The sequence below is a fragment of the Oncorhynchus tshawytscha genome, linkage group LG12 (genome assembly GCF_018296145.1).
Source record: "Oncorhynchus tshawytscha isolate Ot180627B linkage group LG12, Otsh_v2.0, whole genome shotgun sequence".
Taxonomy (NCBI): domain Eukaryota; kingdom Metazoa; phylum Chordata; class Actinopteri; order Salmoniformes; family Salmonidae; genus Oncorhynchus; species Oncorhynchus tshawytscha.
The window spans coordinates 6292631-6314540 of NC_056440.1; the positions used below are offsets into that span (position 1 = coordinate 6292631).

The 21910-nt window shown below is 43.3% G+C and overlaps 1 protein-coding gene across 4 annotated transcripts; it reads right to left on the reverse strand.

Moving 5' to 3' along the window:
- Window positions 1-1301: 1301 nt before the first annotated feature.
- LOC112262504 (lipase, endothelial) lies at window positions 1302-21254 on the reverse strand. 4 transcript variants are annotated; one of them, XR_002955366.2, is made up of 12 exons: window positions 20945-21254; window positions 15733-15914; window positions 15407-15586; window positions 12876-12987; window positions 12362-12586; window positions 11861-12103; window positions 7361-7481; window positions 4388-4618; window positions 3918-4025; window positions 3692-3762; window positions 2898-2910; window positions 1302-2150 (listed from the first exon to the last, which is right to left on the reverse strand). XR_002955366.2 is itself a non-coding variant. In XM_024438123.2 (10 exons), exons 1-10 carry the CDS (start codon window positions 21033-21035, stop codon window positions 3747-3749), a joined length of 1509 nt encoding a protein of 502 aa, XP_024293891.2. In that variant the 5' UTR covers window positions 21036-21254; the 3' UTR covers window positions 2928-3746. The 4 variants fall into 4 exon arrangements, 1 of the variants encoding a protein (XP_024293891.2); XR_002955367.2 differs by lacking the exon at window positions 2898-2910; XR_006084775.1 differs by having other exon boundaries at window positions 2103-2910.
- Between the last annotated feature and the right edge of the window lie 656 nt (window positions 21255-21910).

Below are 21910 nucleotides of genomic sequence, written 5' to 3' on the forward strand. Positions count from 1 at the left end.
CTGGTAATGGCTCACATCAACACCATTATCCCAGAAACCCTAGACCCACTCCAATTTGCATACCGCCCAAACAGATCCACAGATTATGCAATCTCTATTGCATCCACACTGCCCTTTCCCACCTGGACAACACATTTCAATTAACACGTGTGCCTTGTTAAAAGTTCATTTGTGGCATTTTTTTTTCTCAACTTAATGTGTTTAAGCCAATCTGTTGTGTTGTGACAAGGTAGAGGTGGTATACAGAAGATTTTGATTTTCCAAAAAGATACCCTTTCTGGTAAAAGACCAAGTCCATAACAGCTCAAATAAGCACAGAGAAACAAGTCCTTCACTACTTTAAGATGTGGTGAGTCAGTCTGGAAAATTAAGAACTTTGAATGTTTTTTCAAATGCAGTCGCAAAAACCATCACAGCACTGATGAAACTGGCTCTCAGGACCACCACAGGACAAGACCCAGAGTTACCTCTGCTGCAAAGGATAATTTCATTAGAGATAACTGCACCTCAGAAATTGCAGCCCAAATAAATGGTTCACACTATTCAAGCCACAGACATCAACTGTTCAGAGGAGACTGTGTGAATCAGGCCTTCAAGGTTGAATTGCTGCAAAGAAACCACTACTAAAAAGGACTGCAATAAGAAGTCTTGCTTGGGCCAAGAAACACAAGCAATGGACATTAGACCAGTGTAAATCTGTCCTTTGGTCTGATGAGTCCAAATGGAGGTTTTTGGTTCCAACCGCCGTGTCTTTGTGAGAAGCAGAGTACATGAATGTGCCTCTGCATGTGGTTCCCACCATGAAGCATAGGGGAGGTGGTGTGATGGTGCTTTGCTGGTGACACTTGATTTATTTAGAATAAGGCACACTTAACCAGCATGTCTACCACAGCATTCTGCAGCGATATGCCATCCCATCTGGTTTGGGCTTAGTGGGAACTTCACCTGGAAAAGCATTCCAGGTGAAGCTGGTTGAGAGAATGCCAAGAGTGTGTAAAGCTTTCGTCAAAGCAAAGGGTGGCTACTTTGCAGAACCTCAAATATATTTTGTTTCCATGTGTTATTTCATTGTAGAATTGTGAAGACAACCATGTAGAAAAAAGTAAATGTATTTAGACAACTATAGTTGCCTAAACTTCTCACTGGTACTGATTATATAACTAAAATATAGTTGTCTTATTTTCAAACTTCAGCACAAGTCTTCCAACGTAAGGTAAACACACTGTACTTGAAATATTTACCAAATTCCCTACCAACCCACTAAAATGTGTCACTACCAGTGAAATTAATATTTAAAAAAAAAAAAAAAAAGAACAGTAGTGATCATGTTGATTTAGCTTATATTACAGATTCATTCTAGAAATGTTATTTGCATACCAAAATATTTTTCACCAGATTTTAAAAGCCTTAGAATTGAAAGGTAATCTCTATAAAAATGTTCAACTTTGACAGTATGAATCTGAAACTTCACTGATTGAATTACTTATCCATCTAAGACAAATTCATTAGTATTTATTTACAGTAAGAAATGCCACACAATGTCCATTTTCTGGTTGGAGTTGTGCCACATGGTTTAATTTCAGTTCCTTTTTTGGAAGGCATTTGCGGTGGGAAATTTCAATTTCTCAAACTTCTCCAAGAATCACTTCACTTTCTTGATTGTGACGTGCAGGCCAATAAGTAGTAACAGATGCAGCCTGAAACCTTATGTCATACTGCAGCCACAGAAATTTACGGTATAAAAACATTGGGCCAATTTCCTATGAAATATGGCTGCACAGTAAGGTCAGAAGTCCTAAATTAATTTGGGGGGGTAACGTACATCACGCAAGGCAAGTCGCTGCCAAAATCGTCACACCTGGTTTGCTATGTTGAAGATTTGAAACCTGTCAATTCAGTGAGATATGTGCAGCAATCTTATGGTTTACTCTTAAATAAAAACATTTAAAAAATATCCCCCCCCACCCATATAAAGTATTGAAACCATGTGACAGAAGTTTACTGGTGGATTAGACAAACTAAGTATCACCACACATACTGTAAAGTTATTGGAGCAGCTGTGAAAGTGCGTCATAAATCCAATCCATCTGGGGTTTTTTTTCTTCATCCTTTTGAGGTTTTCCAAGAATTCCAGTGCCTTAGAACATCACCTGTGAGATTTGGGAAGCACATCAAAGAGAAAGTATAAGCTGAGTCGGTGTGCCGATTAACTAGCTACGCAAGACAGAAGGCATTTCAGTCTTCTCTCCACCTCCTCAAACTATATTGAAGAGCCAAGCAGCCTCCCCTTGGAACTTCTTCTCGCATCTTCAATGCATTAGAGAAGGTGGAGGGGAAAGGGGCCAGGAAGAGGAATATGGGAAGAGTAGTGTCCGACACTAGCCGTGCACCAAACAAGGAAATATCTATACAGAAGTGGTCTACTCTAACAGTGCAACCGACAGGGACTTTAGCAGATGTGGGTCATATTTTTTTAAATTGGCATGTTTACTAGATTCCATAAGATTAATCCCAGCATCACACCATGGGCTACGTAGACTTCTGCTACGTAGAGTTGCATTTCCACTGTCAAAATGAGGCCATACTTCCCAGCACTAACAACTAAAAGTAGCACCGTCAAGACCACTGACCCAGACAAGCGAAGGAATCTGAAACCGTGGCAACAGTACTTCCAGGCCTCAGGAAGGCCGTACGTTAACAATGTTGAAAACGCATCTTTTTCACATCGTGGTTACTGAACATCTGGGAATAATCTGATTTTTTGGGTGAGTGCAACGTAAGGGTCATACTTAAAGTAGTAAGCTAATCTAAGTAAAACCGGACATCAAAACTTCTGCAATATTTTCAACTCCTCTTGACTTTGAGGATGAGCCAAAGAAAGGTCTAAGGTCATGCACCTTGGTCATCCAGCTGAAAAAAAACAAAAAAATGAACGTGATTCCTTCCAATTATTATTATTTTTTACATTATATACACAAACACAGCCACATATGGGGTACATCGAAATAATAGCAACCCCTACAGAAGTAGGGTAGCAAATTTCAGTTAAAATTTCCCCAAATTCCCAGGTTTTTCCCCCAAATTCCCAGAAGGAATATGACCGGACACCAAAGGGACTAACAAATCCGCAATCGTCCAAACAAGATTTCTGGAAAACCTGGGAATTTTGCAACCCTACAAAACACAGTGAAAGATCAAGTGCATGTAGCCCAGTCACGTCCTTCAGTTTTACAGTGTAGTCACATTAAGCTCGCTCTAGCCAATAGGCACGCTCATACCCTTGGTCACACACACTAACTGCATGCAAACACATTCACTCAACCACAAACACTGCATCAGAGGAAGTTATTCAAACAATGTGCTTGATAAATAACCATGGTCTTGCAGTGCTTCCAATTCAGAAAATTAATACAAATATACAGTAAAGAGACTAGGTTTGTTGGGGGAAAATGTCCGATGGATAACACAACCGTTTACTTTGAGTTGAACAGTCTCTGTACAAAGGAAAACGCCGGGAATTCTCAGGTCCTGACAGACGGCACGTGAAGCCTCCCTCCGTCCCATTGGCCAGAGCCCAGAGTCATGTGACCACCAGTAAACATCCAGGTGCATCCCAAGTCCAAGGCCTCCCACCATGTGCTCATCACTCCTCCAATCAAAGTGCTCAGATGAAGAAAAGGCGGGTCCTTACAGACATGCCTTCCGACTTTAGGTCCCATGCCATTGATTGATGAAGTGCTGAATCCTTATAAGTTATGCAACCTGTCAAAGCAAGAGGACCGGTCAATATGCTGGATTGACTAGACATGTATCCATTCATCTAAGGACCTTGTCTAATGGTTTAAAATGCAATTCTGTATCTAAGAATTAGACACCGTTAGGGAACGCAACACTTAAGTGAACGGGCTGTGCTGTACCTTTTTTTACTTGGTTTGACCTCCCAGCCGTCACGACACTTGACATACGTGATGACCTGTCCTGGAGAGATTTCAGTCACTGAGGGGTCCTGGGCACAGAATGTGAACCTACACAAGCACAAACCAATAAGTGAAACAAGGAACCGATAGCACGTCAAGCAGCAGATTAGATGCTAAAAAGTGAAGATATAAAAAAAGAATGTTTAACGGCAAGATGCATTTGATTCAAGACTAAATGACTCCCATTTCCTGAGTTATAAACGGCCGTTTGAGTGAGAGCATTATCAAATCAAAGACAAGCAGTCTCTGCTTGGCGAACTAACCATAGAAATACAATTACTAGAATGGAAATCCCAATTCTGAACTCTTTTTCCATTCTATGGAACCAACCACTCATTGAATGGTATGTGGGAAAAAAATAAAAAAAAATTAATTTTTTTAAAGCCACCACTTTCTGCCTCCCAACTTACTTCTTCTGCGTTTCTCCACACTTGACACGGATTCTGCGGACCTCCAGCACCTGGTTGATGGGCGTGCTGGTGCGGTTCCAGGACCAGAAAGACTTCTTCATGTTCTTCCAGATGGACCCTAGCGACTCGTTGGCCCCCTCCCAGCTCAGACGAATCTTCAGCAGATCCCCGATGTCGTCCTCGGTGAAGACCAGGAAGGTGTTGGTAAGGTTCAGACCCACTTTGTTTGGACTGGCGGGGAGAGGGACACAAAAGTGTGTCGATCACAGGTTTACGGATACAGGTATCCTGTGTTTTTTCTCTCCCCCTACAGGTGGCAATCATTCCTCAAATAGCCTTCAAATCAGAAGACCCCTCCTGTTTCCATTACCCAATCACATTCCCTTGGCTTAAAAACCCTGACCGTTGTTCTCAGAAGCTCCATCTCTGTAGTTATTTTGTTTTTTCAACTGCATGTCACTTTGTCCCCACCTGTGAGTATTGTTTTTGATGGTGGGAAAAGGGGGTACTAAGACAAGTCACCCATGGGCCTACACTACCTGTAGGTAAACTTTGTATAAGAACACTTGTTAGAACTGGGCGGACCACCCGCTGTATTTTTGGTTAGTTAGTTAGCCGTTGGTGAAGTAGGCTAGTCTAGCGTAGGGGTGTTTTTGGTTAGTTAGCTGTATTGAAGTGGGCTAGTCTAGCGTAGGGGTGTCTTTGGTTAGTTAGCTGTATTGAAGTGGGCTAGTCTAGCGTAGGGGTGTCTTTGGTTAGCTGTATTGAAGTAGGCTAGTCTAGCGTAGGGGTGTTTTTGGTTAGTTAGCTGTATTGAAGTGGGCTAGTCTAGCGTAGGGGTGTTTTTGGTTAGTTAGCTGTATTGAAGTGGGCTAGTCTAGCGTAGGGGTGTTTTTGGTTAGTTAGCTGTATTGAGGTAGGCTAGTCTAGCGTAGGGGTGTTTTTGGATGCTTATTATTTCTTTCCTAGGGTCCAGCTCAGCCCCTTTTACCGTGCGTTTATCAAATAACCCATGAGTGTTTGAATGTAGAGTTAAGTTGTCTGTGGTTATTTTCGTTCTCACGGTTACTTTGTCACTATTATGATTTGCATTAGTTGTGTTACGGTCTCGATACCATCCCCCCCTAGACTGCCGGGACAAAGGGATTCCTAACAGGTCTAGATACAGTAAAAAAATAAATTCACTAATTGCCATTACACTTCAGTGCTTTAGGACAACTCAAGTGTTTATAGTTTCTTTTTACATGAGCACAGTAGTAAGAGTTTACATTTGCCCCATTTCCCACGTATTACATAAGTGTGTTTTATACGCAAGTGTGAATTGGAAAATGTGGGGGGGGTTTTTATATCCCAAAGGGTCACGGCCAGGATCAGCCACTATCAACAGCAACCCTGGAGCAACTTAGGTTAAGTGTCTGGCACAAGAGCACCGAATTTTCTACTTGTCGGCTCGGGTATTCGAACTAGACTTTTTGGTTACTGGCCCAAAAGCTCTAAGTGGGTGAATTCCGACTAGAATTAAGCATAGATAAAAATAAGATAAATCCCTTGTTATACTCCCCTCTATGAGTTCAAACCTTTACCTTTAGCAGCAGAACCTAATTCTAGTACTACTATCATCACTGTTCACCTGCTATTCGTGTGGTGGAGAGCACTGAAATTAAAAAGGTGCGGTCAGTGTCAATGCTGTATTCTGCATTACTTAACCTCCGTTGTAAATATAAATCTACATGCACTGTAATTTACACATTGATAAGGTAAATGAGTAATCCATTTGGAGAAGGGAGTCACAGGAGGAGGTTGGTGGGCAACTTGAAAATCGGGGAGGATGGGCTCGTGGTAACGGCTAGAGCGGAATAGTATCAAATGCAGCCAACACATGGTTTCATGCCATTCAATCCACTCCGTTCCAGCCATTATTATGAGCCGTCCTCCCTCAGCCACCACCACTGGTGGAAATGCATGCACATAGCAATTATTTTCCTTATGATACCTGGAGACGAATGTGAAACCAGTCATTTGGAAGCAAAATGAAAATCTCCTCAACATGGCATGAATTAGGCTATAAATAGCTGTGACGTTATTCTGAATTTTCACAGGCGAGGTTTGGAGAGAAACTAGGCTTCTATAAAACCTGCAGAGTGGTATCGTGTGAAAACGTTATACTGGGTATTACTTACGGTGGCTAACTGTCACGTTATTTTCCTTCAAATTTGAAGCCCACATAATTCCATTCACCTTTCGTCTGTCACGTTGGTGTAGTTGTTCCTGAGGGTCACTAGCGATAGTGGATCATAATAGGCTAACACATCACAAGTTGTGCAATCATTTGGGACATGTAACCCATTTGAATCATTATGGAATGAAGACCATACCTAGCAGTTTAAATCTGGAGCACGGTTCACGACAACAGGACCGCCGTCAAAACAGTTCCATGATCACTGAGGATTATTACTGGTCAACCCCTATTGTACACTGCTCATCTTCCAATATTTTATAGATTGAACTTGAATATGACAATCTTCAGGACGACTCAAAACCACTATTTTGGTGCGTGAAGTTATTATTATTATTTCTTATGATTCATATGTTCCTAACCTAAAAAACTAGCTACTATTGAGTTGGAGCTGAAACAGACAAATATGTCCATACATTCTAGTGAGTATCAGCAATTCGAACACATTTATTTTTTATGTACACCGTATTTAAAAGGTCTGGCATTAGATCAATTGGGTTTTCAGTACATTTAATGACAACCCATAGAAAATCTGTTTGCCAGCAAGTGTAAAGGGTTTTCATGGGTCGAATTAAAAATGTATTCAGTGCGCACAAGGAAAGCTTATTTACAAACCTGCATAAGGCAAGTCTAAATACCAACTACTAAGTGCCTAGGAAAGGCATACATTTCCTAAGTCTAAATCAGGCCCAAACCGCTAGGCTACCTGCCACTGAGTAGAGAGCAGCAGTACTCACAAGTCTACATGCAGGTCATCGGTGTCATTGTGAGCTCCATACAGCTTGACGTGGAAGGTTGGGTCGGCATCATCAGCCTGCTTTCTGTTGAACACATGCATCTTCATCTGATAATGGATGCCTAGGAGGGACAAACAATACGGCAAAATAAATATCACAGGACAGGGACATAAACAGGAGCCAATACAGTAGCTTTACGACTGCAAGGTGTGACTGAGTCATAAAAAAAGAAGGTTCAGAGATAAATCGCTTGGCTACTGATCAAGTACTGATAAGGTGTGTTATGCTGAAGTGATAATGTCCGAGAAGCCGGTGTCTGGAGGATATTGTCACAAGTGTTAAGCCCGAGAAGAAGTAGAGAAACTGTGGCAATATATCCTCCAAAAACAAAATGTTCCTCAAGGCCTCACTTTTATGCAACAGGTTAACATAGAAATGACTGATATTATGCATGTATTCATACCATTTCAGCCTTCCACAACATAGTCCTGAACCAAATCTAGGGTTGCTACCCTAGCCACCTGTTCGTTCACTTGCCAGAGACAAGTTAGGTCTCGTTATAAATCTATGGACACCACCCAGGCGTACGGTCTAAATATTGCGCTGCAATGATGGCTGGCAACATTCTTATCCCTCGCTTGCTAGCCATAAAAACATCTGCTAACTGTCATGTCAAACAGTGCAGCCAGAATAACAAAAAAAGTAGCGACATGCGTTTGTTTAAGCTGTTTTCTATAACAATGAGCTAATGGGCAAATTCACCTGGCATAGAGCATTTGCCTCCTAGCCAAGTTACTATTCAGAGGAGCTAGCCAACACAAACCACTTCAAACTGAAATGACAGAAAACTAGCTGCATTTCTGGTTTTTCTATTGAATTATTTTTGTTTTGACACTGAACAAAAATAAGTGCAACAATTACAAAGATTTTACTGAATTAGAGTTCATATACATTTTTTTTTTAAAAGTCAACTGGAATAATATTCATTAAGCCCTAATTTATGGATTTCACGTGACTGGGAATACAGATATGCATCGGTTGATCACACACACCTTAAAAAATAAATATAAAAAATAAAATTTAATGTAGGAGTGTGGCTCAGAAAACCAGTCAGTATTTGGTGTGATCACCATGCGACACATCTCCTTAACATAGAGTTGATCAGGCTGTTGAATGTTGTCTCACTCCTCTTCAATTGCTGTGTGAAGTTTCTGGATATTGGCAGGAACTGGAACATGCTGTACTACAACGTCAATCCAGAACATCCCAAACATGCTGAATGGGTGACCTGTCGAGTATGTCGGCCTTGGAAGAACTGGGACATTTTCATCTTTCAGGAATTGTGTACAGATCCTTGCGACATGGGGCTGTGTATTATCATACTGAAATATGTGACGGCGGCAGATGACTGGCACGACGATGGGACTCAGGATGTTGTCACGGTATCTCTGTGCATTCAGAATTAACATTGAAATTGCAAATGGTGTCATCTAACTTCTGCCTGCTCATAACTATACCATGAGGCACTCCGATCACAATGTTGACATCACCAGGGTCTTGACCTGACTACAGTTTTCCCTTGTAAACTACTTCAGTGGGCAAATGCTCACTTTTGATGGCCACTGGCGCGCTCTTCATGGATGAATCCCGGTTTCAACTACCGGGCAGACTGCATGTACGGCATTGTGTGGGCAAGCAGTTTGCGAGGATGACGAGCACGCAGATAAGTTCCCCTGAGACAGTTCGTGAAAAAATATATATATATATATATTCGGTTGTGCAAACCCACAGTTCCATCAGCAGTCCGGGTGGCTGGTCTCAGATGATCCCGCAGGTGAAGCTGGATGTCGAGGTCCTGGGCTGACGTTGTTACGCATGGTCTGTGGTTGAGGCCGGTTGGACGTACTGCCAAATTCTCTTAAAACCACATTGGAGGCAGCTTATGGTAGAGAAAGGAACATTAAATAATCTAGCAACAGCTCTGGTGAACATGCCTGCAGTCAGCATGCCAATTTGTGCACTCCCTCAACTAGACATGTGGCACTGTGTTGTGACAAAACAGCACATTTTAGAGTGGGCTTTTATTGTTCCCAGAAATTCTCAGTAACAGAGATCGAAACAAATCGGAGAGAAACCGGAAGCTTATGAGAAATCGCGCCGACGAACCATCAAACAGGCAAAGTGTCAATACAGGACTAAGAGTCAAGCCCACTACTCTGATGCTCGTCAGATTTGGCAGGGCTTGCAAACTATTACAGACTACAAAGAGAAGCCCAGCTATGAGAAACAAGTCTACTAGACGAGCTAAATGACTTCATGCATGCGTCAAGGCAAGCAACACGCATGAGAGCACCAGCTGTTCCGGACGACTGGGATCCCACTCTCGGTAGCTGATGCGAGTAAGACTTTTAAACCAGGTCAACATTCAAAGACGCAGGGCCAGGCGGATTACCAGGACTTTTACTCAGAGCAAGCGCTGACCTACTTGCAAGGTTCTTCACTGACATTTTCCACCTGTCCCTGACAGTCAAAAAAAATTAAGCACAGGAGATTAAGTGAGAATTTAGTCATTTGAGCAGTAAGACATGTATAAAAGCAACAGATACCATTAATAAGAAGGGGCTAGAAGTGACTTATATGGTGAGCTACCAAGTGGCTAGGACAGGCAAGCCCCATACTATTGTGTTGGACTTATTTCTTCCTGCTGTTGCAAATACGGCTGGAACAATGCTGGGGGAAAAAGGCCCCAAAAAAACTAGACAATTTCACAACACTTCAGTGACATGGCAGGAGATGTTTTGAAACAATTACTGCTTAGCATACAAGCCAGTGAATTATATGCGTTACAGCTGGATGAGTCACCCGTGGCAGACCTGGTACATGTCAGTTAGGTCTAGGGGGGGGGGGCAATTAAGGAAGACATCCCCGGCAAACCAGGACAACATGAGGATTTTTTTAAAGTACTGGACAGCTGTGACAAATGGACTTGTGTGGTACAAAATTGAGGCTAAGAAGTTGGAAGTCTTTTCTGTCTGCATTAACAAGGACAACAGGTCTTTCCGTCATTGTATGCATGATTACCATGCACATGAACTCAAGCGTACACACAATGTCACATGTGATATAGCGAAGCACCTGAGGTGGGTGCGCAATTACTTTCCCGAAACAGACGAACTGGATCCGTTCTCCCTTTCATGCCCTGCAGCCAGTGCATTTGACCTGATCTGAACAAGAGCCTCATCGAAACAAGCGGTTCTGTGAAAATTGACTTTAAAATCAGAAGCCAGATGATTTCTGGCTAGAACTGCACTCAGTTTTTTGCCACAGCAAATTAAGACACCTGAGGTCCTTTGTAACCACATACCTATCAGAGTGTGGATTCTCAGCCCTCACTAGCATGAAAACTAAATACAACATTGCAGAGTTACAGGTATCCCTTCAAGTACACCATCTCATTAACCAATTTGATGAACAAATAAGGTTGTGTGTAAGATGGCAAAATAACTGATTTGTGCCCTGGTCCTATAAAAGAGCTGTCACTTCCCACAAGTCGGGTTGTGAAAAAAAGTCTTATATTTAATAAATGCATAGTATGTGTGGCAGGCACTCAATGGCAAAAAACATTAGAGTGCTCTGACCCTGGTGCCAGAGGGGTACGCAGCTGGAGGTTGACTGTTTGAAGGGGTACGAGACTATAAAAAGTATGGGAACAGACCAACTCCAATTCACATACCGCAATCTGTATTGTACTCCACACTGCCCTTTCACACCTGACAAAAGGAACAACTACGTGAGAATGCTGTTCATTGACTACAGCTCAGTGTTTCAACACCATAGTGTAGGCAGTCATTGTAAATAAGAATGTTAACTGCCTAGTTAAAGCTTTTTTTTTTAAATTAAAAATCCCTTGGTGCCCACATAGCTCATCACAAAGCTAAGGACCCTGGGATTAAACACCTCCCTCTGCAAAAGGATGCTGGACTTCTTGATGCCCCCAACACATCCACCACACTGCCAGCTGCATTCAGCGCACCTGACCAGCTGCATTCAGCGCACCTGACCAGCTGCATTGCAGCGCACCTGACCAGCTGCATTCAGCGCACCTGACCAGCTGCATTCAGCGCACCTGACCAGCTGCATTCAGCACACGTGACCAGCTGCATTCAGCGCACGTGACAAATCATTTGATTTATATTACACAAGTGCGAAAACCCATCAGTAGAGTTGAAAAATGGGTCGGGACATGGTACACTGTATTTGGTACATGGGAAATTAACCAAAGGGTCAAGGTATGTGCACCATGTCATCACGCATAACAAAGTCAATTAGATGAAACACAGTTCTCTGGTGGGGAAAAAAACATTTTTTGAATAAAAACAATGTGTAAGACTATTTGCATGAAAATCTGTCGGGTGGAAACCAAGCCATGCGGTTGAGGGAAAATGGCTAAATGTGAAGATTCGCATCCCCCCCCCCCAATTAAAATAATCCCCAGCTCACCTCCGAAGGGTGTGACAGCACGGGTCTTCAGGTACATCTTACAGTTGCTCCTCTTCCTCATCTTCTTGGTGTTGTAACCAATGTTGTTGCAGCGGTTCTTGCGGCAGCTCAGGCAGATGCCCTTCTTGAAGCGTTCGGGGTCAGTGCACTGGTAGGCAAGGCTCATGTACTCGTTGTTCATCAGCGAGTCCACAAACAGGAGCACAGCCCGCTCGTGTTCACACTTAATCACATCCATGAAGCCTAAGGAGGAAAGAGTTAACAGCACTGATAAGCAACAAGGGAACAGCTAACCAGTCACATGACAAGCAGCCAACTCCCATCTAGCCAAAGAACAGCAAAGAAAAAAAAAAAAAAAAAAAAAAAGTCAGTTAAACTTGGTACAGCACTGTGTTTAGTCGTGCGTCCCAAAAATCTCTCCTTCCACCCAGAGTGTGCACTTGTTCACTTCCCTTCATGGGAACACACCCTCAGTGACTTCTTCCTGTGTGTGGTACTCACTTCCTCCAGCTGTACTGGTAAGCATCTCACGCAGGGAGCAGCCAGGCTGCACGTCTCCACCGTTGGGGTAGATGTCAATGTCTCCGATGGGCTGCTGGATCCCAATGCTTATACCCAGTGCCTCGCGCGTGTACGTATGCAGGATGTCCACAAAGTCGGCGTCGCCCGATGAGAGGCGCTTATCATCTCCCACCCCCTCAAACATGGGCCCTGCCGGGTCTAGACCTATAGGAGAGATGGGAGAAACAGGAACTTCTCATTTGGTGGACAAGACAGGTGTGTCTAATATCTATAGGCATACAGCCACAGCTTAACAGTCAATACACCGTGACTATAGCCACAGCCATCACTCCATGAAGACATGTCAATGGTAAGGTGGTACTGGTTTCATACTGGACTATATTGAGTTTGATTTAAAAAAGGGGATTGGCACTGTTACAAAGGTTCAGACCGCTGCCTGTTCAGAGTCTTGAGGAGCAACAGTGAATGAGGTCATAAACCTCCCACAACTTACCCGTGATTCTGCCAATAGTCCCTCTCACAGATGTTCCGGCGTAGCCCGCCACATGGGCCCCCAAGCTGTAGCCAATCAGGTGCACATTCTGCAGGGGCAGCTGCTGTTCCTCCTATCGGATACATGACAACCAACATCAGCTGCTGCCACACAAAAGACCCTCAGCCAATAGCAGTCAGTCGTTCCCTGGGCACCAGCAAATCCCAGTGGAGATAATGAGGTATCAGAATACGTTCACGCTCTCCCTTCCATGCAAAAGCGCTTCCACCCTCTGCTTGTCTCAGAAGGCAGTCTACCCTCTTACCCACAGCCTGAACCCTGGGCTTGCATGTCAGCGGTGTCCTGGCCTGTTAAGGGGACAGAGCCTGAGAGCCTGGCCTGAATGAGACATAGAATGTATCCCAATACTGTTAATAGCCTCCTTTCCCTTCAGCCATCTGAACAGATTAGATAGGTAGAAAGCAGTACAGTGGATTGGAACCACACCCAGTCTTTGCTCTTTGTTGAAGTCACAATGGAGAGACACACTAGGTCACACAGCAAAATGGTGATGAGAACGAGACCCATTGCAAACTAGAAAGAGGACAACTCTTCCCCAAGAGCATCTGGCGAGTTCCCGTATGACCAAATGGAAAATACAGAATACCCACAACTCCCTCATTAGAATTCACAGGATACCAGGAGTTCCCACCAACACCTGAAAACACTGCCAGCTGTTCAGTTCCTGAAGGAAAAGTTCCCAGCCAGCCAATCCTGCACATCACCACTACTGTAGTCAGCGCTGGACTGGAAGGGTAATGGGATACTCAGCTGTCCTCTAGCACACTGGAGCTCTCAACTCGCTAAACTACTGGAGACGGTCCAGAGCCTCGTTTCCCCAGAGCCTCGTTTCCCCAGAGCCTTCTCAGTATCAAGATTATCACTGGCTCCAGGTCATCTACAAGTCTCCGCTAGGTAAAGCCCTACCTTATCTCAGCTCACTGGTCACCAGAGCAGCACCCACCCATAGCACACGCTCCAGCAGGTATATCTCACTGGTCACCCCCAAAGCCAATTCCTCCTTTGGTCGCCTTTCCTTCCAGTTCTCTGCTGCCAATGACCGCAAAAATCTCTGAAGCTGGAGACTCATCTCCCTCACTAGCTTTAAGCACCAGCTGTCAGAGCAGCTCACAGATCACTGCACACAGCCCATCTACCTACCTCATCCCCATACAGTATTTATCCTGCTCCTTTGCACCCCAGTACCTCTACTTGCACATCTACCATTCCAGTGTTTAATTGCTATATTGTAATTACTTCCCCACCATGGCCTATTTATTGCCTTACCTTAACTCATTTGCACTCACTGTATATAGACTTTTTTTCTACTGTATGTTTTGTTTATTCCATGTGTAACTCTGCGTTGTTGAATGTGTCGAATTGCTATGCTTTATCTTGGCCAGGTCGCAGTTGCAAATGAGAACTTGTTCTGGTTAAATAAAAAATAAATCATTAAAACCATCTTTATTAAAAGCCATTCTGTTTCCCCAGACCCTTTGATCAAGACCACTTGTAGAGCAGACAATGTACATAATAATACGATCTTATTCACAGAAGATCTCCACTAAACACAGAATCAAGATTTGTAGGCTAGGCATCCAGCAGACTGGTGGCCGATAACGTCAGAACGAAGTTGACTAGTCGGGCGGCAGGTAGCCTAGTGGTTAGTGTGTTGGACTTGTAACCGAAAAGGTTACTAGATCATATCCCTGAGCTGACACTGTAAAAATCTGTCATTCTGCCCCTGAACAAGGCCGTTTTAACCCCACTGTTCCTAGGCTGTCATTTAAAATAAGAATTTCTTAACAGACTTGCCTAGTTAAATAAATAAAAAAGTACAAATTTAAAAAAACAAGTTGCCAAATGATTTGCAATTGTTACAAAACAAAGTGAAATAAAAACCGAGATGATATAATACTGCATTCAGTAGCCACTAGGCTACGGCCTCATTTTAGCCTCAATACGTTTCATGTGTACCAAGGTGTGCCCAGTCTAATTTAGTGCATTATTACGGGGTAAGCATCATAAACCGCCTCAATATTTGCAGCCATAAGCAGTAATCTCTCTAGGAGCTGATCCATTGTCAGTATTGTGGAATAATTATAATGTTAAAAAGGTAAGATTTGAGTGGAGAAGGCTGATCCGAGAGCAGCGTTGCGATTCTTTCGATCCCATCGGTAGACGCATGGTCTAATGACGCACTTTACCAAACCAATCATGTAGAGTTTAACACATTTTTTTAAAATATTTATAAAAATTTTAAAAAATGGCTCTTAAATAATGATGCAACCGCTACGATCATAATGTTAAAGTTATATCGCAACTGGAAAACGAGGCCCTGTCCCACATCATTTAGATAAATGTCCGAGAGAAAAACATCACCCCATAGTGTCCTATGGTCATGTAAGCATAAAGATCAATGTATTCAACAGCCCTCTTCACTGATAATGCAATGTAATAGACCGCTGAACAACCAAATCTCACACACACACCTGGAGCCAGTTAATGGTGGTGGCGACACTGAGGCCAACTTGGTGGGTGTGGTTGACCGCGTCGGGGTAGAGCTGGTGGGCCATGGGAAGCCAATCAACGATGACCACGTTGGACTCCGGTTCTCGCTGCATCATGGCAGACACCAGCTTCTGCATCCAACTCTCAAACATCCCACTCGTCTGTATAGGAGAGAGCAAAAATCGGTCACACACACACACACACAACCTTTGAAGAGGAACCCTCTGACTAAAAAAATAAATAAACACAGCAAAGGCTCACTAAAGCAACCTGTGACAAAAAAGTAGAGGGGATAAGGAGTGTTTACCGTCCAGCCGTGGATGATGAAGAAGGTCTTGGCTGTGACGTTGAAGCCACACTCCTGCAGACTCCTCTTCTCACCAGGCACCAGGATACAGCCGTCCACGTCGAGATTCAGGCACTTCCTCATGTTGTACGTGATCCGGTCATGGATGGCGGTGTCGTCGTAGAGCACTTTAAACTCCTCATCTAGGGAGGGGTGAGCAATAGCAGGGCATTAGGATGAGCAATATCTCTAGCTGCATGGAAAAAGATTTTAAATTTTTTTTTTTTTAAAGTACTTCAGCCCAGCGGAAGTCGCCTTCAGAGCCTTGAAATACAACATGTAGGGAGGTACCTAGATGCCCTCACATGGAGTGTCCCTCATTTCAAATCAAACATGTTATTACTGTCAGTTGTAGCAGCAGGAACTACAGGTTATTGGGGCGGCAGGTCACCTAGTAGTTAGTGTGTTGGGCCAGTAACCGAAAAGGTTGCTAGAGCAAACCCGAGAGATAAGATAAAAGGAAAAAAAGTTGTTCTGCCCCTGAACAGGCAGTTAACCCCACTGTTCCTAGACCAGTTAACCCCACTGTTCCTAGGGCCGTCATTGTAAATAAGAATTTGTTCTTAACTGACTTGCCTAGTTAGTTTTTTATTTTTTGAACCTTTTTAAATAAGAGTATGATCATTATACAAGATTCCTACAGAAACATTACACTTGAATTATCACTTTTTTTTTTTTACATAATCAGCTTGTACATCTAGCAGATCTCACATTTGTTATTGTGAGGAGGGCGGCTCTACCAGCCAATCGTGCTCGTTTATGAGCCGTGTTCGAGCCACCTCATTATTTCAGCTTCAGGTCTCGATCATTTGATTTGCTGCAGTTTCACATTAGTCTAGGAATATTGCGTTCGAGAGGTTTAGGATGATTACTGTCACATATAGTGGACTTCATGAACCTATAGGAGGAAAGCACCTGTGAGTGTCAGCGTCACCTCTCCCATGGAATATCCCCACAGCTGGGCTCAGTCAAGGCCCACATCACTTATTTGGCTAAATTATTAGCCATAGTTTACTCTATCGATACAGCAGTCTTAAAAATGGACTGCTACCGCGAACGCAACATTAAGATGCTAAAACATTTAAACTCCTCACTCGTTGTTCTGTCCTCCAATGAATGCTGTGTGTACCGATTCAAATTCTAAATTAGCATAAAAGGCCAATGCTCACAATCATTGCAATGGATTGTCCGGTCTGCTGAGGGGGCCATTGGCTGCCACTTGCCCTCTATTGAGGTCCTGTACGACTCCAGGGCAAGGAAGCTTGCAGTAAAGATAGGCAATCTTTGGCGGAAGGGGTCGATGGTTGAGGGCAAATAGTTCAGGTCAAGCGTGACCAGTACCTCCCACTACTTGAACAGTTACTTCCCACGTGCCATGGTAATCAACAGTCCACCTGGTCCTCTCATCCATGGACTACGCACTACTTACACCGGTACAGTCATCCCAAAACTGCACATATCTTCCAGCATAATTTAGCATTGCTCTGGAGAAGAGTCTTAGGGTTTAAGTGCTTAATTCAAGGGCACAGATTTTCCCACATTAACCTTAAATGGTCAATCCAGTTGTGCCAGTAACCTACTAGGTTACCTGCAGCTTAGTGTTCATACTATATCTGTGGAAATTCAGCAGCGATACATTTTAATTTGTGCCACCACCATTTCACAGGTCAAATTCCTGTACATGCGAATGGATTTGGCAAATAAAGCTGATTCTGACATGCTAAACTCAGGTTCTGGTTTGTCAGTTTACATTGTATTCTTGGGGACTGATTATGTACTCCATGAATGGTAGCAGATTCTCCCCTTCAAATACAGTACCAGTCAAAAGGTTTGGACACCGTTTTCACTATTTTCTAAATTGTAGAAAAATGAAGACATTAAAAACTATGAAACAGCGAATCATGTAGTAACCCCCCCCCCAAAAATGATTCTTCAAAAGTAGCCACCCTTTGCCTTGATGTCAGCTTTGCACACTCTTAGCATGGTCTCAACCAGCTTCATGAGGTAGTCACCTGGAATGCATTTCAATTAACAAGTTTGCCTTGTAAAAAAAAAGTTGACATTTTTTTTCCTTCTTAATGAGTTAAGCCAATCAGTTGTTGTGACAAGGTATGGGTGGTATATAGAAGATAAAAAAAATTGGTAAGACTAAGTCCCTATTATGGCAAAAACAGCTCAAATAAGCAAAGAGAAACGATAGTCCAGCATTACCTCAAGACATGTTCAGGCAATACAAAGTGAAAGTTGTGTAGTTGCAAAAACCATCAAGCGCTTTGATGAAACTGGCGCTCATGAGGACCGCCACAGGAAACGAAGACAGAGTTAACTCTGCCGCAGAGGACAAGTCCATTAGAGAGAGTTACCAGCCTCAGAAATTGCAGCCCAAATAAATGCATCAGAGTTCAAGAAACAGACACATCTCAACATCAACTGTCCAGAGGAGACAGCGTGAATCAGGCCTTCATGGGTCAAATTGCTGCAAAGAAACCACTACTAAAGGAATCCAATAAGAAGGCTTGCGCCAAGAAACACAAGCAATTGACATTAGACAAGTGGCAATCTGTCCTTGGGTCTGACGAGTGCAAATTGGACATGTTTGCTTCCAACCGCCGTGTCTTTCTGAGATGCAGAGTAGGTGAACAGATCTCCAAATGTGTAGTTCCACCGTGAAGCATGGAGGTGGTGTGATGGCACTTTGCTGGTGACACGGTCTGACTTATTTATAATTCAAGGCACACTTAACCAGCATGGCTACCACAGCGATACGCCATCCCATCTGGTTTGCGCTTAGTGGGACTAACATTTGTTTTCAACCGGACAATGACCCAACAAACCTCCAGACTGTGTAAGGGCTATTTGATCAAGGAGAGTGATGAGTGCTGCATCAGATGACCTGGCCTCCAGAATCACCTGATTGTTTGGGATGAGTTGGACCACAGAGAAGGAAAAGCAGCCTACAAGTGATCAGCATTTGGGAACTCCTTCAAGACTGTTGGAAATGTATTCCAGGTCAAACTATTTGTCAAATGCACCGGGAAAAATTACCGTAAAATGCTTACTTACAAGCCCTTAACCAACAGTGCTGCTCAAGAAGACTTTAGAAAATATTTACCAAATAAACTAAACAATAACGAGGCTATATACAGGGGGTACAGAGGTTAGTCGAGGTAATTTATGTAGGTAGGGGTGAAGTGACTATGCATAGATAAACAGCATGTACAAAACAAATGGGGGAAAAATCAATGTAATAGCCTAGTGGCCATTTTATTAATTGTTCAGGAGTAGAAGCTGTGAAGGAACCTTTGTTCTAGACTTGGCGCTCCGGTACCACTTGCCGTGCGGTAGCAGAGAAAACAGTATATGACTTGGGTGGCTGGAGTCTGACAATTTTATGGGCTTTCCTTGGACACTGCCTATTATATAGGTCCTGGATGGCAGGAAGCTTGGCCCCAGTGAAGTGTCGTCAGCAAACTTGGTGTTGGAGTCGTGTTTGGCCACGCAGTCGTGGGTGAACAAGGAGTACACAAGGGGACTAAGTACACACCCCTGAGGGCACCAGTGTTGAGGATCAGCGTGGCAGACATGTTGCCTACTCTTACCACCTGGGGGAAGCCTGTCAGGAAGGCCAGGATCCAGTTGCAGGGGGAGGTGTTAAGTCCCAGGGTCCTTAGCTTAGAGGACAATATGGTGTTGAACGCTGAGCTGTAGTGTATGAACAGCATTCTCTCATAGGTGTTCCTTTTGTCCAGGTGGATAAAGGGCAATGGAGTGCGATTGAGATTCCATCATCTGTGGATCTGTTGGGGGAGGGGGTTATGAGAATTGGAGTGGGTCTAGGGTATCCGGGAGGATGGTGTTGATGTGAGCCATGACCAGCCTTTCAAAACACTTTCTGGCTACCGACGTGAGTGCTACGGGTCGGTAGTTACTTAGGCAGGATACCTTAGCTTCCTTGGGGACAGGGACTATGGTAGTCAGCTTGAAACATGTACAGTGCCTTGCGAAAGTATTCGGCCCCCTTGAACTCTGCGACCTTTTGCCACATTTCAGGCTTCAAACAAAGATATAAAACTGTATTTTTTTGTGAAGAATCAACAAGTGGGACACAATCATGAAGTGGAACGACATTTATTGGATATGGCAATCCCTTTGTAAAGGCAACCTGCTACTATTGTACAGACAGTGTATAAAATGTAGGAATGCACTGTAGTTTACAACTGCTCTGTGACAGTATCAGTTGGCTGTACAGACAAAGCCAGCTGCCTACTATACTGCAATCTCTCGGCACTCCAGAACTTCTATTCCATATGGCTTTGTGCTCTTACTGACACGCGAAATACCGGAAGTTAAACTAAAGACGTTAAGTGTCTCAAGACAAATACTATATTCTGGATTCGTTAAGAATTCAAATTTGACTGCCAAGTTTGTATGAATTATTCTCCGGAACAGGATAGTGGAATAATTATGGACATCAGATAATGTGCTTTTATCGTAGAAAAAAACACGAAGATAATTGATTGATTAGACTTGTAGAACAAGCCAACAGCCCCGGCGGGGCACTACGGTTCTCAGTGAAACGCGGAGTCGTCGGAAAAATCTCAATACCAAATAGAACCACGAGATGTGACGTCTAGTCCGGCTTTTGCGCCACATCACGAGCACTTCCCAAGGACACGTATCTCACATGAAAATCCATTCCCGTTCATCCCGGTCTCCATTATCTCACCACTTGATCCTCATACGATCAATGCAATCAAATCCAAGATATGCTGTGCTAATTGGGGGTTAAATTGAAAATTAACTCTGATTTCCATTGAACCTGCTTCTTGTCTGAATGACCCTTTACTCATGGTGTGTAGCATATTCCCCTTGACTCATTCTTGTAGTGGATAGCCTAATATAAAAAATAAATAAGTGTAGGCTTTCCGAATAGGCTATGCCAACTTTCCCCAAACTCAGACCTCGGTACCCCAGGGGGTGCACGTTGTGTATTGTCCCAAACACTACACAGCTGATTCAAATGATCACAGCTTGATGACTAGTTGAATCAGCGGTGTAGTGTAAAGCAAAAACCAAAACGTGCACCCCTAGGGGTGCGAGGAACCAGTATGGGGAAACCCTGGATTGTGCTGTTAAGTGTCAATGAAATAGTCTGATTAGATTCATTTCTTACCTTTCAAAAGTTCGTTGTCTTCCACTCCCGACGCAAAGAGCGCAATTGCACAAAGTAGGACAATCCACAAAGAAAAAGTTATATTTTTCATTTCTTCCTCACGCAAACAAATGTGAAGTCCGTCGATGTAAAGCTAACCGGCTCTTTTGAACAGTTACTCGTGAGTTTATGTCCAAGTATCAGCGAGACTGTTGTTCGTGTACGCCTGAGACCAGTGAGAGTTGAGTGACCTGGAGTCAAGTTGTTCATTAGAGATTTAAATAGTTTCTCCTTTAGTCGTCTGATCATCGGCAGAGCGCTATGTGAGGATTCAAGGCTTGCAATTGGTCAAGCACAATTTCTTTACGTTTTAAAGGCGTGGCGAAGAATTCATGAATGGATTTGTGGTAGCCTCACGTTGTCTTTTGAACTATTTTATGAGCGGTCTCTGAAAACAAACAATGCCACCATGTGATCCGACCATGTATGGCTCGGATTATGGGGAGTACACAGATTACACTACGTTGAATAGAACCACTACAGTTACGCATGGACGACAAGTGCCAATACCGCAGTCACAACCTGTAGGCATCACAGCAGCACTATATTGTCTGTACATTTACAAGTCAAACTGGACCTCTAGTCTCTCCTTCCTTTGGCATTTACCCCATAGTAATCCCTCATATTTAGATGCTTTATTTAGTTGACCGTAAAAACACTGAGCAAGAGATCTGGTAGATAATTTATTTTACTAGCCTATTGTGTTTCAGAGAGGAAATGTTATTCGTGTAATTGGAGGTGATTATCAATGATTACATTTCAATTGTGTGACTTCTGGTTGCATTCAATATTGCCTGGAAACCAGAAATTGAATTGCATAAAATTCTACTTCGGGAATGAGCGTTTGAATCGGTAAAGTTTCCATTCACCAGAATGTTGAATAACATGATATGTCAAAGTACTTTACGGTTGTAGGTGAACTTGGTC

Coding starts and splice junctions, on each gene's coding strand:
- LOC112262504 (XM_024438123.2), bottom strand. CDS start 21,035: ATGAAAAATATAACTTTTTCTTTGTGGATTGTCCTACTTTGTGCAATT. Junction 12,587..12,875: donor GACTATTGGCAGAATCACGG/GTAAGTTGTGGG, acceptor TCTCTCCTATAG/GTCTAGACCCGGCAGGGCCC. Junction 4,619..7,360: donor GATGACCTGCATGTAGACTT/GTGAGTACTGCT, acceptor TCTCCCCGCCAG/TCCAAACAAAGTGGGTCTGA.